The following is a 14,024-nucleotide window of genomic DNA, read 5'->3' as shown; positions in this document are numbered from 1 at the left end:
GAACATAAGGAAAAGAGTGTGCAGAAGGAAACACCGGCTTCACAGTTAGAAAGCATTGCTCTGAAATCTGTTTGATATGATACCTGAACAAGACTGCTGAGCCAGAAGAAAGGTTGTCCAGTGCATCTTTATAGGGTTACAGCAACCCTTTGAAGTACATTGGGCTGTAACTGATTCAGGGTCACCCCAGTGAGATTCATGCTAAAATGGGAGTTTGAACCCAGGTGTTCCTGATAATAATCCTCCAACCTATAACCACTACACCGCAGTGTCTCTCGTAGATACTCATTTAACTGTGGAAATGGCTTCTGGTACAGGGTGTGCCGTATAGGGACTATGCATTTGCCCAGCAAGTCCGCTTATCTTGTCTCTAACATCAAATAGCTGCAGGTGCCATGAAAGAATGCCAAGTGTCCCTGCGGAGCAGTGGAAGAAAGCTGTGTTCTTGATCCAAGCTGGGGATAATTTCAAGCCGTGAAAGACATGCACGGCTCTGTTGGCTCTGTAACATTAGCTCCAGCAGCTAAGTGCTAATTAGTTTTCCAGCTTCTAGCTGTCTCTGCAAATATCATGCTATCTGACAGAGTCCCCTTTATGCTGCAGAAGGAACAGAGGCTGGTTAGATTTCCTTTGAAGCTTTCTGGGAGATAATGCCACTTGAATTCAGCAAACAACAGTAGCTCTTGAGTTCTGAGCAAAAAATAGTGTGCTCCAGCCAATTCAAGTAGGAGACCTGGCTTGACTCAGGAAGCTTATACCTGCCTCTCACATTTTATTCCCCTTCGTCCCAGGAACTCAGGGCAATTCTCCTCAATATTATTGCATCTTTACAACAACCCTGTGAAGTAGATTAGTCGGACCGAGGGTGGTGGACCTAAAGGTGAGTGGGCGCCATGGATGAGTGAAGATCTGAAACCAGACTTCCTTAGTTCTTCTAGCCCATCATGCTAACTAGTACATCATACTGACTCTTCCAAAAAGCTTGGAGTGGGCTGAGAGAAAATTAGATTTTTAACACAGCCAGCACAAAAATCTTCCTTGTAGGGGCTGTAGCTCAGTGTTAGAGCATCTACTTTCCATGCAAACGGCCCCAAGTCCAGTTCCCAGCATCTTCACTTAAAAGAATCAGGTGTTAGATGATATGAAAGACCTTGAGTAGACAATATTGACCTTGATGGTCCAGTAGTCTGATTGGCAGCTTCTTGTGTTGTTTTTAAAGGAATAATGCCAGAAAAATAATTCAAATTACTAGGCCCTGGCATTTGTGTGTGCATATATGTATATATGTAACATGTTTAAATCAACATTAAATTTTACATGTTAATAAGAGCCAGTGTGGTGTAGTGGCTAGAATACCAGACTAGGATGTGGGAGACCCAGGTCTGAATCCCCACTCTGCCATGGGAGCTTGCTGGGTGACCTTGGGCCGGTCATACACTTGGCTGAGACTGGAGCCATTAAAGACAGAGGTTCTTTGGCTGGGGGTGGGGTGGAATTCAGGATTGGGGTTTCAGCTCCCAGCTCTTGACCATGCTCCCCTAGCACCGGCGCAGACAGTCAAGAACATGGGTGTGGTCCTGGATGCCCCCTTGTCATTGGAGGCCCAGGTCACAAATGTTGCCAGGCTGGTGTTCTACCAACTACATAAGGTTAGGCAGCTGGCCCCTTACCTGTCTTGCCCCAACCTAGCCACAGTAATCCATACAACAGTCACCTCTAGACTTGATTACTGTAATTTGCTCTATGTAGGGCTGCCCTTGAGGCTGATCCAGAAGTTACAGCTTGTCCAGAATGCAGTGGCCCAGGTCCTCACGGGGACACCAGTAACAGCACACATACAACCTGTGCTCCGCCAGCTGCCCTGGCTCCAAGTTGAGTACCAGGTCAGGTTCAAAGTTCTGCTTCTGACCTTTAAGGCCCTGGCCGATCAGAGACCAGCGTACCTATGGGACCGTCTCTCCTGGTATGTCCCCCGGAGAGCATTACGCTCAAGTGATCAACCTCTATTGGAAGTCCTTGGCCCAATGAGCATCTGGCTGTCCTCAACCAGAGCCAGGGCCAAAAGGCCTCGGCTCCAGCTTGGTGGAACTCTCTGCCTAGCAACATCAGGGCCCTTTGGGATCTGTTACCATTCTGTAGGGTCTGTAATGCAGAGATGCTCCACCAAGCATACAGTTGAGGACAGCAACAGTTTTAACATCAATGGGTTAACATCAACGGTTTAATGGTCAACAGCTACCAACAGACATTTGGTTCACTAACTGCTTTTAAACCTCCCCGCACTGTTATAGTAAAGTAAATTGGGGGTTAGAATTGTATTACGGCGCCATGTGGGTATTGGGTATTTTTACAATTGTATTTTTAGACTAAGATTTTTATGTATTCTTGTAGGAATCTGTTGTATACGACCCTGAGCTCATTTGCAGGGAGGGTGGTATAAAGGCCTAATATAATAAATAAATAAAATAAATACTTCACAGGGATGTTGTGAGGATAAAATGGAGGAGAGGAAAACAATCTAAGCTATTCTGGTTCCCCACTGGGGAGAGGGAAGGGTATGAAGTAAAACTAAAGAAATAAATAAGACTGAATGGCTCTTCAGTTTGCCAGGCATTAGTACCACATTTCTGGCACCTGAACAATCACTACAGATTGTTAGGGTTGCCAAGTGTAAATTCCTCCAGAGCAGGGGACTCCCGTCTGGCGTCTGGAGCGCCACATCACCCAGAAGTGACATGACGACACAGGGCACGCTGGGGGCGGGGCCACAACCATCCGAGGGAAAACCATAGAGTGCCTGACGTGGTCGCGTCACTTCCAGGTGATGTGCACGTTGGGATGGGGTTCCCCCCGGGGCCCAATCCGCCGCCGGCGGCGAACGGGCCTCTGGGGTGGGGGTTTCCCCGCCCCCCCGGGGGGACTTGGCAAGCCTAGAGATTGTTCAGCTTTCCCCCAAATAAATAGTAGACATGTCAAAATGACTGGCAGGGATTAGCACTGTCAATAGTTGACTGGCATTTTAGTTTGTTGAATAATTGATTTTTATTTGGAATGTGTCTTGGAAGTACATAAGGTGAACGGTATAGGTAGGCAGGTGTGGGAGAATTGTGGGAAAGGCAAACCTTAAATACATAAACAACTTCCATATGGGCTACCTGTCCCAAGTTCAATGCTTTCAGATAGCGTGCTTTTTCTTCTGGTGCATTTGTGCACCTCTAGGGGGTTCCCCTACTTTTCTCTGATCGTTCTCAAACTTGCTTTGCTGTAAAGCCTGGATCGCAGTAAAGCCTGGATGGCTGCTGAGTGCATAGGAAAATTTGGATGGCCAACATGGCAACCATTTTTCCTGACCCTGTCCCTTTGGCAGCCATTTCCTCGCCACTGCTACTGGGGTGAGGGGCTTCTAATTTTTCTGTTTTTAAGTGGTTCCCAAACATTTGTAGGCCACTGGTTCCTCGGTTCCATAAACACATCCCCAGTGCCTCTACCCTACACCACCCCATGAAATGTATTATTCAGAAGAGCAGTTTGCATGATCCCACAAAGGAAGACAATAACAAAATTCAAAAAAAGTAACAGCAAAAACGTGAAAAATGACAGAGACAAAAATACATGTGGAGATGACAACTTGTCAAAATGTGGTATACTGGTCTGACTAGAGCACATTTACTCAAAATTCCGAAAGTTTCCACCAGATTTCAGCACTCTATGGAGGCAGCGACTTGGAGTGCCATCTGCCAGCATGGTGCTCTAGCCTGGTCAATTGTAAACAAGTGAACAACATGCTTGAAGGGACCCACCTCCAGTGGCCCCCCTTCCACCCCCTAGATAATCCCACTTCCCTCTAGGGGGCAGTCCATGCCATTTTGGAACCACTGGTCTAGCCCCTTCCCTTGGAGAGATATAAGGAAAAAAACATATCTTCACAGAGGAAGAAGCTAGATGTTTACTTTTTAAAAAACGAAAGCTGGGAATTCAGAGAACTGGCTACACCTATAGTTACAATTATATATTGATATAATGATATTCTAGTGCTGATTTTTTAAAAAAAAATTGCAAAAGCCCTGGTGACCCAGGGAAGGGTGGTAGCTGCTGCTGGGGACTGTGGCAGGGAAACTGGTGGAAAACCTGCCATGCTGGGGAAAACCCTGTTGCTGCTGCGCTTTGTTTGCAACAGGGAAACCATCAAATGCCTTCCCTGTGTGGAAAATACCCTAGATGACAAACATCATTATTACCAGGGAAAGCAGAAGACAAGGCATGGGGGTAAGATATGGGCTTCGAAATGCCCAGGCTAAAGCTGCTGATGGTAAATGGATGAAACATTGTTCTGGCGCACCTGGAATAAATTGAAGGATGAGTGCAGAGAGCCAATAGCACTGGTACCAGTTTCCTTGGGGCAATAATAAGTCATTCTGCAGCAGTAGAGGCAACGTTTCTCAATTCTGATACATTTACAGTTCAGGATTACTGAATGTACACAGAATTCACACAGCAGGAAAACCAGATTTGGGGCCAGGCAACAAGTGATTACTTTCAGCTATACTGCAGTGACAGGAATAGGTCCCTAGGGGATATATGTTTATGCTGGTGGTATTTCTACCAAGTGAACAGAAGTGGGTAAAGATGAACGATGCCTCCCTTTAAAATCAAATTATATTTGAGGTCCACCTCTCACATTTTATTCCCCTTCGTCCCAGGAACTCAGGGCAATTCTCTTCAATATTATTGCATCTTTACAACAACCTGCCTTCTTCCAACCCCTATGAGATCATCATCCCAAAAATCCCTGCCTGCATCCTTCACAGTCCAAGGATCAGGGTTACATCTCCTCATCCTCCCAGATCAGTAGCTCAAAATAGTTGCTGCTGATTTAGGGAACACTGTCTTGCAGCACGGTGGAGAGCGTGATCCCAGAGTGAAGCCCAGGAACTTGGAGCTTTCTAAATTATTCAGAAGGCCTCTTGCCCTCATAGACTAATATTTGACCGTAATTTAAATTTGTTTAGAGGCAAGTTTTGAATTGCCACCCAAAGAACTTCAAAACAAGAAGAACATTGTGACACAAAAAAGAAAATGTCTCACATGGGCCAGAACAATGTAAAACTGTAAGAAAACTGTTTTATGTCTTTCAGAACATTACCAGTACTTGATTAGAATATAGCATCTTGTAGTGTGTTAAAGTTGTAGTTACAGGGCATCTCTTCTGTTCCATAAGTATTTATGAAGACAAATAAGGAACAGGTTCTTTAAATAAGGTACTGGTGGCCTACAACCAAAGGTGATCATGAAAATAAATTAGGCTCTGGTTAGTCTTAGGCTGTGATCACACACACTAAATAATCCACTTTCAATCCACTATCAATGCACTTTTGAATTTGATTTTGCCAGTTCACACAGTAAAAGTCCAGTTGGAAAGTGCATTGAAAGTGGATTATTTAGTTTGTGTGATCGCAGGCTAAGTGCTGCTTCTCATTTTCAAGGAACAGATCTGTATTTCTGTCAGAAATTTTCACGGAAAACAAGTGATGCACCAAAACCACACAGAAAAGTTAATACATTACAGACTGGTGACATTCCCAGATTTTCAAGTTTTAGAACACAAGAGCTAAACTACAAGGTGTGTAACTTCTCAAGTAAGCCCCATTGACAGGTGTATTCCAGCAGAAGCATTAACAGATGTGACAACACCAATCAACTCTCAGGTTCCTTTGCAGTTAAGAAGATGTTTCCTCTTCCACGTTATGATTGCCACAGAGAGAGGAAAATGCAGCACCGGGCTTTCGTGAGGGAGTTCACTGGAGAAGATGGTAATTTATTTATTTATTGATTGATTAATATGATATGTTTGTTTGCTTGCCATTCTGACCACCATTAATTATGATTGCCACAGAGGGAGGAAAATGCAGCACCGGGCTTTTGTGAGGGAGTTCACTGGAGAAGATGGTAAGTCAGCCTTGGCTGCCATAATTGTCTAGGCAATTCCTGATATGTTTGCTTGCCATTCTGACCACCATTAAACATTTCTCAGCACACAGCAGCCACAAAGTCCTCTTTAGCACTCATGGAGACATTATAAAAAACACAGAAAGTTATGAGAGCTTCAAGTGTAAAATAGGCAGACAAGCATGAGTACCTGTGGGAGATCATCTTCCTAGCTCCTTTAGAGTCCAGTGGTGAAGGGAATGCTGCAATGAATGTCTGTATAGTGTTTTTAGGAGAGCCCCTCTGTGCTAATGGTTGCCACCAGTGTTCCCTCTAAGCTCCACAGTGTTGTGAGCAGAAATTCTACTTCATGAGCGAAAAAGCTGGTAGCATTAAAGCTGTGAGTGAATCTACATTTGACTATCGCATAAATCAGTTTTTAGATTACTTCCATAACCTTCTAAAAATCTAAGAATTTTTTTAAATTATATGTAAACTATATTTTAATAATAATTTAAACATTATAAGAGAAAACAGAATCAAGTCCAATTTCACTCACCCCTTTCTACTATATTGGTAGACCTGTTCTCCGGAGAACAGGTCTACCCACCCTTTTCACTATATTGGTAGACCTGGCCTTGAACGGTCACCTTGTGCTGGGCCACAGAAAACATACCAGCACTTGGGGAGGGGAGGCTCTTGTAGTCTACTTTGTGGGGGTGGGGGTGTTAGAGAAATATGACAACCAGCATTACAGGTCAAGTATGATAGAGGAGGAGGAACAATCACTGTCAGATCCCTGCCTAACCTAACAAACAGGAAGTTGCTTAAATGTTATCAACCTGCCCAAACTACTTATTTATTCAGTTTTTTATATCTCACTTTTCCCTGTGACTCAAGGCAGCTTACAGATCATACTGAAAAGCATAATAGAGGTGTGCAAAAAAGTCCTCTTTAGCACTCATGGAGACATTATAAAAAACACAGAAAGTTATGAGAGCTTCAAGTGTAAAATAGGCAGACAAGCATGAGTACCTGTGGGAGATCATCTTCCTAGCTCCTTTAGAGTCCAGTGGTGAAGGGAATGCTGCAATGAATGTCTGTATAGTGTTTTTAGGAGAGCCCCTCTGTGCTAATGGTTGCCACCAGTGTTCCCTCTAAGCTCCACAGTGTTGTGAGCAGAAATTCTACTTCATGAGCGAAAAAGCTGGTAGCATTAAAGCTGTGAGTGAATCTACATTTGACTATCGCATAAATCAGTTTTTAGATTACTTCCATAACCTTCTAAAAATCTAAGAATTTTTTTAAATTATATGTAAACTATATTTTAATAATAATTTAAACATTATAAGAGAAAACAGAATCAAGTCCAATTTCACTCACCCCTTTCTACTATATTGGTAGACCTGTTCTCCGGAGAACAGGTCTACCCACCCTTTTCACTATATTGGTAGACCTGGCCTTGAACGGTCACCTTGTGCTGGGCCACAGAAAACATACCAGCACTTGGGGAGGGGAGGCTCTTGTAGTCTACTTTGTGGGGGTGGGGGTGTTAGAGAAATATGACAACCAGCATTACAGGTCAAGTATGATAGAGGAGGAGGAACAATCACTGTCAGATCCCTGCCTAACCTAACAAACAGGAAGTTGCTTAAATGTTATCAACCTGCCCAAACTACTTATTTATTCAGTTTTTTATATCTCACTTTTCCCTGTGACTCAAGGCAGCTTACAGATCATACTGAAAAGCATAATAGAGGTGTGCAAAAAAAAAACAACCGCACCAACAAATTTTTCCGAGCTCCATTGTAGTAGCCTATGAGGACCATTATAGTCAATAGGCCCCATAGGCTATAATGGAGAATCAATCTGGGGGTATCTGGGGCTTGGGGGTGGCTGGAAGTGACATCAGCGCACTGCAGCAATGCTGGGGACACATTGGCATATGAGCAAAACTCTGTGGTTAAACCATAGAGGTTAAATCCAAATGCCAGTGCCCCTGGCATCACTTGGTCACGTGCTGGCATCACTTCCAGATGCATGGAAAGTGACGTCCGCACCTCACTAGTGACATCAACACCTGGCCTTAAGGCCCCCTGCCTTAGAGTCTTCAGTCCCAACGTCCAGCTGACAGATTAATTACGAATTACATATTATGTTTTGCAGAGAGCCAGGGTCAGGTTCCCCCTGGGGGTGGGAGAGGAGTTATTTGCCAGTTTGGTGTAGTGGTTAAGTGTGCGGACTCTAATCTGGGAGAACTGGGTTTGATAATCTGGGAGAACCGGGTTTGATTCCCCACTCCTCCACTTGCACCTGGCTGGATGACCTTGGGCAAGCTGTAGTTCTGATAAGAGCTGTTCTTGAAAAAGAGTAGTTTCTGTCAAGAGCTCTCTCAGCCCCACCCACCTCGCAGGGTGTCTGTTGTGGGGAGGGGAAGGGAAAGGAGCTTGTAAGCCGCTCTGAGACACCTTTGGGTTGTGAAGGGCGGGGTATAAATCCAATCTCTTCTTCTTCTTCGTCAATTTTGCAGCTGCATGTACATGGAATACTGCACATGCAGGTCCAAAATGGGGTAAATAACTCCCTCAACCCCAGGGCCATTCAGCTCAGGAAAACATTGTGGGAGGGAAGACAGGAACCCCTCCTCTCCTCCGCTATAGTCCCAAGCTGAATCAGGCCTCTGAGGACCTTTACATTTCCATTCCCCACAGTTGCTGTGGGACTGTGGAAAAATGGAGACAGTTCTGGGGCACCTGAACCTGCCTCATCACAAAACGGAGTAGGACATTTGTTACAATATCTTGCATCTTTATTTATTCAATACAATGCTCACCTGACAACTTAGGATGGATCTTACTATTCTGTTCTGAATTTCTTTCTGTATGTCTGTGCATATGTATTTTTTTCCAGTCCCAGAGCTAGACCTGGGTAAGAAGGTTAGCATCCCTCAGGACTTGATGATGGAAGAGCTGTCCCTACCAATAAACAGGGGTTCCAGGCTTTACCAGCAGAGGCAGAAGAGGGTGCAGCAGTTTGTGTTGGAATACCCTACAAGTTACAGAATTGTGAGTGATGCTTTCACATTGCAGGGGGAGACAGAAAGCTCCTGCAAGTGCAATGAATGTATTGCTCAGCCACACCTGCAGGAAGGCATGCAGAGATGACCAAACTTACAGGTGACCCAGCAAACTTTGGGTTCTATCCCTAAAGGCTGAACTCGGGCACTGCCTAAACATGACAGCCCGTATCTTCCCCAACCAATCTGTTTGGGCTAGAGGTGGGGCAGACATCTTTGCTAATCTTAAAGTATAAAGGAGGATGTGTGGGCTTCTCTTCCTGTTTGCCCAGCAAAGGCCTTCACCTCCTCCTGTCTCGCAATTATGCCTTATTTGAATAGAATTTGACAAGAATGGAAGCCAGGGCATTTCTGCCCTCGCTGAAGTGAGCTGGAAAAGGAAGTCAAGGCTGTTTTACCCTCATGTAATTCTTCTGTCATTTGAACTGGAGCACGGCGGGGCTGACAAAATCAAGTTACAGTCCTGAAACATCCCATGACCCTCCAGCTAATCTATAGCAATAACATCTGGTAGATCTCTGTTCAGCCATTCTTGGACAGGATCCTGTAATCACAAGTGAATTCCACAAGCCTGGGAATTGCACAACCTTGCAATTCCCGTCCTCCCGTTTTTATCGGCAAACCATAATTTGCCCAGAAACCATAAATAGAAACCACTTAGATTGCAAATGGCAATCGGAAGGAACTTTAAAACCATTCAGCTAGGGACCTTTAAGTGTTCACAGCCCTAGGAGTTCTCATGGTCCATGCCCATGCTATGAAACTAATACTCTTTTCTTTTATCCTCCCCCCAGGCTTCAAACAGAACAGCAGCAGGCAGCTTGCATCCAATCTACGAGGCAGATGGAATAACAAATGGGCAGATGGTCGGTGACACTTGCATAAAACGGGTGGGACTGGGCCCATTTCTTTAGGATGGTGTTTATTGTCCTGTATAGTTCCCGAGGAGCTGTGGTGGCTCAAGTGGTTAAGACACTGAACTGCAGGCTGTGGAAGGTCGGTAGTTCAGCAGTTCAAGACCCGAGTGTGCCGCATGACGGAGTGAGCTCCCATCTCTAGTTCCAGCTCCTGCCAACCTAGCAGTTCGAAAGCAAGAAATTGCAAGTAGATAAATAGGTACCACTTCAGTGGGAAGGTAACAACTTTCCATGCACCTTGGTGTTTAGTCATGCCGGCCACATGACCACGGAAATGTCTTCGGACAGCGCTGGCTCTTCGGCTTTGAAACGGAGATGAGCACCGCAACCCTAGAGTCAGACTCGACTGGCTTTCGAGCAAGGGAACCTTTACCTTTATTGTTCCTGAAGTTGCCTCAGAAATGCTGAGAGATAGCCTGAACCTTCACCAGGAGGCAGTGCCATTTGTTGTTTGCTATATTGGCCCACTGGTTATTACCATGGTATTAAGTGAATGGTCTTATTGATTATTCACCCTACTTTTCTCCCTAATGGGAACACTTCTCCTCTCCTCGATTTTATCCTCCCAACAACTCTGTGAAGTAAGACTGAGAGTGTATGACTGGCCCAAGGTCATCCAGCAAATATAATATCAAAGTAGAGATTCAAATCTGGGTCTCCCAGATCCTAGTCCGAGATCCTAACCACAATATGACACTGGTTGTTAACTGCTTATGTGCTTCCAGTGTAAAAGATCTTTAATTTTATAATGGGGATGAAAGTGAAATGTAACATGCAATGGTAGCTTTTCTTTAAAAACTGCACAGCCAGTCAGAGGTGCTGCTGGGTAAAAGCCCCACTGGCCTGCTCACTTTCTAAAAAACCTTGGTTGGCCCCAGGAAAGCCCATGGGCACCACATTGGGGACCCCTGCTATAGATTTAAACAGATATAATGCTCATTGTTTTCCCACAAAGAACCCTGGGAACTATAGTTCTTTGAGACAAGCAAATACAGAATTGTTACCACATCATACTACAGTTCCCAGAATTCCTTGGGCCAAACTGTGACAGTTACAGTAGTATAAACTCCATTTACTTTGGGCTGTAGCTGTGCCTTGGTTTTTAATTACCACAATGAAGAGTTTCAATTTGAGAAGCAGTACTGGAACACTGGGAGAAGCAGCTTTGGACTGAGTTCCAGTCACAGTGGTTCGGGTGCTGACCTGCTGTGTTTTTCCTCTGAGGTTCCTCATTATTGTTCTCTTTCTTTGCCATCTCTCTGTGGTTTCTCAAACTACCACTGATCTGAGAAAGCACACAGAAATGTCAAGGAAACCATGGAAAGACAACAGATGGGAAATGAAGACATGGGGGAGCATGGAGGAAAACACTGGTCAGTGCCCAACCCACAGCAAAACCTCTGTGTGAAAAGACCCCATTGTATGTAGCGATTGTTCCTATTCTGCCTGCTTCAAATGAATGCAACATTATTTTCCCACTCTTGAATCTAAAAAGCATCTTCCTGTCAAACAACTGTGATCAGGGTTATTTCTTCTCACTTTATTATTCCACATTGCCCTGAACACCCAGTCCTGAACAAGCTAAGCAGACCACTTTGATGATAAAACCCCTTTGCAACCTCTGCCTCTTTTACTTTGTCTACCAGCCTCTTCATAATGCAGAAGGGAAGGAGAATTATCCCACAGAGCTTCATGGGGCAGCCTCAGGAAAGCAGGCACCCCCCAAAGTACCTAAGAAGACAGACAAAGTTTTGCAGATGAGCAAAGCTTTGAATCCTGATAGCCTTGCTCCAGGTACTAAGCCAGAATATTTATTCATTTATTAACATATTTATACTTTGCCTTTCTGAGCCTATCAACACAAGTGCAGGTACATAAGAACATGAGACGAGCCCTGCTGGATCAGGCCAATGGTCCATCTAGTCCAGCAGCCTGTCTCACACAGTGGCCAACCAGTTCCTCTGGATGGCCAACAACAGGGCTTAGAGGCCAAGGCCATTCCCTGACGTTGCATCCCGGCACTGGGATTCTGGGGATTAGTGCCTCTGAATGTGGAGGTTCTCCTCAGTCACCACTGCTAGCAGCCATTGATAGACTTATCCTCCAGGAATCTATCTAATCCCCTCTTAAAGCTGTTTTTCCCTGTGGCCATCACTTCATCCTCTGGCAGTGAATCCCACATTTTAATCACTCTCTGTGTAAAGTAGTATTTCCTTTTGTCTGTCCTGAACCTATCAGGTACTAAAAGCAAAAATGGACAATTCAGGATGCCACCGGAAACGCGATCAGACGCCCACCCTTGCCCCACGGTTACCGGAAACTAGTACCTCGGAGGTACTAGTTTTTTACCCCGCATCTTCGGCGGGAAGCCTCGGGTGAGCCACAGGAGCTCTACGCTTCCCAGATGTGGCGGTGAGATCACGCCCGGAAAATCCGCCTATCTTCCATCTCTCTAGTGTCGCTAATGTTCCGTGTGACCGCAGCCATTGATGTCTTTTTTACTGTCTGGACAACCAGTGTGCAAAGTCCATCCTGATTATAATCCCACCCCCTTTCTTCTTTGTAGTAGCTTTACTTTTCATGTTTAATTTTTTTTTCCTATGTCACAGTAGGGCCTAGTATAAAACAGAGATTGGGGTGTGATTATCTCATTATTTTCCACACCCAGGTGGAAGTGAAGCAGTAATAATGGCTCGCACCTGGATCCCAGTGTGAATTCTTCCCAGCCCTAGACACCCACAGTTTTTCCAAAGACCTTTATCATATGTAAAACTAGCCTGATACCTGTGTTTCGCTACGGTATTTAAGTTCCATAAACCCAGTTATAATACTGATGATGTGAAGCCTGAAATGTAACATTTGTTGTAGGAATTCTAATGGAGAAGATTGTAGTGGAAAAAATGAAGTGAGACATACGTACTCCCCCCCCCCTCTACTGAAGGACCTCTCTGTAGACCACAGTGGTGGTTCTGCCCTCAGGTGCTAGGATCACCAGGCTGCTTGGTGAGCTCACTCTGGAGCAGGCAACATAGAACTGTCCATTTAAGAAGCAGTCTTCTGTTAAGTCAGCTCCTGCTACCTTCCACGAAAGTGATGGCCTCTCTACTTGTGTTCCTGGATTGTTTTGTTCATATGGACACTGTGTTGTTCTGCGCACCTCAGGGTGATCTTGCTGGTACTTGGCCTGTGCAGCTCAGTGCCCCGCAGGAGTACTATGTGCAAATGTCTTTGCCACATTCCTAAGTTGCCTCCTCGTAGCATTGTTATATCTAACTTGACGTTTGCCAGGAGCTTTCTTGGGGGCAGTAAGAGGTGAGGGGTGTGAGGGGGAGTTGGTGTGAGGGAGTGGTGGACATTTCTTCAGGTTAATGAGGGAGGCACACATCGAAATGGCTCCTAGAAATGCCCTTTACTATCTCCCCATAAACATTCATACCCTGGCAATGCTCCTACACCTGACAGACACTGGCCTGTCCAGTGTTGGGGGGATTGTATTTAAAGGCATCAGGGAGGCTGGGCCAGCAGTAGTGCTAAGGCAATCCTGCTGAGCAAACCTCCCCAGCGGCTGTAAGCATCCCACCTCCTCTCCTACACCTGACAGGCAGCTGCCTGTCCAATGTAAGAGGGGGAGAGGGAGGAGTATTAGAAGCCACGGTGAAGGTGGGGCTGCACCTGACAGACAACCGCCTGTTAGGTGTAGGAGGTGGGGGGAGTGTGTTGGAAGCCATCAGAGAGGCTGGGCCAGCAGCTTTGCTTCACCTCACAGGTGGTTCTTGGCCACTCCTGATTTCCTCAACCGTCATTAATTCTCTGCAGTCCCCTGTAACTGTTGGTGTTTTTTTTTTACCTCAGAACACTGAACTCTGCAGCTTACCAATCAGAGAGTGGAGGGTGCAGAGAGGCAGCTGCCCGGCAGCTGCATAGGAATCAATGGGGGAGCACATTTCCCCGCTTTTGATCCACTTAGGGGTCAAATTTCTAAAAAAAATCCCTTCTAGCGAGCACTTACGCCACGGTAGGAGCGCTCGCCCTGAATTTGGTGTCTCTAGGTCCAGCGGTTTGGCCTGGGCGTCGATTTTACAGTGAGGGGACTTTCTTTTATATAT

At 45.4% G+C, this 14,024-nt stretch overlaps 1 protein-coding gene across 1 annotated transcript in view; it reads left to right on the top strand.

Moving 5' to 3' along the window:
- Window positions 1–827: 827 nt before the first annotated feature.
- Window positions 828–14,024, top strand: part of MYOZ3 (myozenin 3) — a 22,550-nt gene continuing 9,353 nt past the window's right edge. Inside the window, exons 1-5 of the mRNA XM_015423576.1 lie at window positions 828–880; window positions 5,718–5,810; window positions 8,836–8,990; window positions 9,796–9,867; window positions 11,565–11,712. Coding sequence (XP_015279062.1) covers window positions 5,726–5,810; window positions 8,836–8,990; window positions 9,796–9,867; window positions 11,565–11,712 — 460 coding nt within the window. The 5' untranslated portion in view covers window positions 828–880; window positions 5,718–5,725. The remainder of the gene's footprint in view (window positions 881–5,717; window positions 5,811–8,835; window positions 8,991–9,795; window positions 9,868–11,564; window positions 11,713–14,024) is intronic.

Source organism: Gekko japonicus, unplaced genomic scaffold (assembly GCF_001447785.1).
Source record: "Gekko japonicus isolate JY-2015 unplaced genomic scaffold, Gekko_japonicus_V1.1 scaffold3920, whole genome shotgun sequence".
Classification (NCBI taxonomy): Eukaryota; Metazoa; Chordata; class Lepidosauria; order Squamata; family Gekkonidae; genus Gekko; species Gekko japonicus.
The sequence above is the reverse complement of the archived record's forward strand: the minus strand, read 5'-3'. Positions and strand labels throughout refer to the sequence as shown.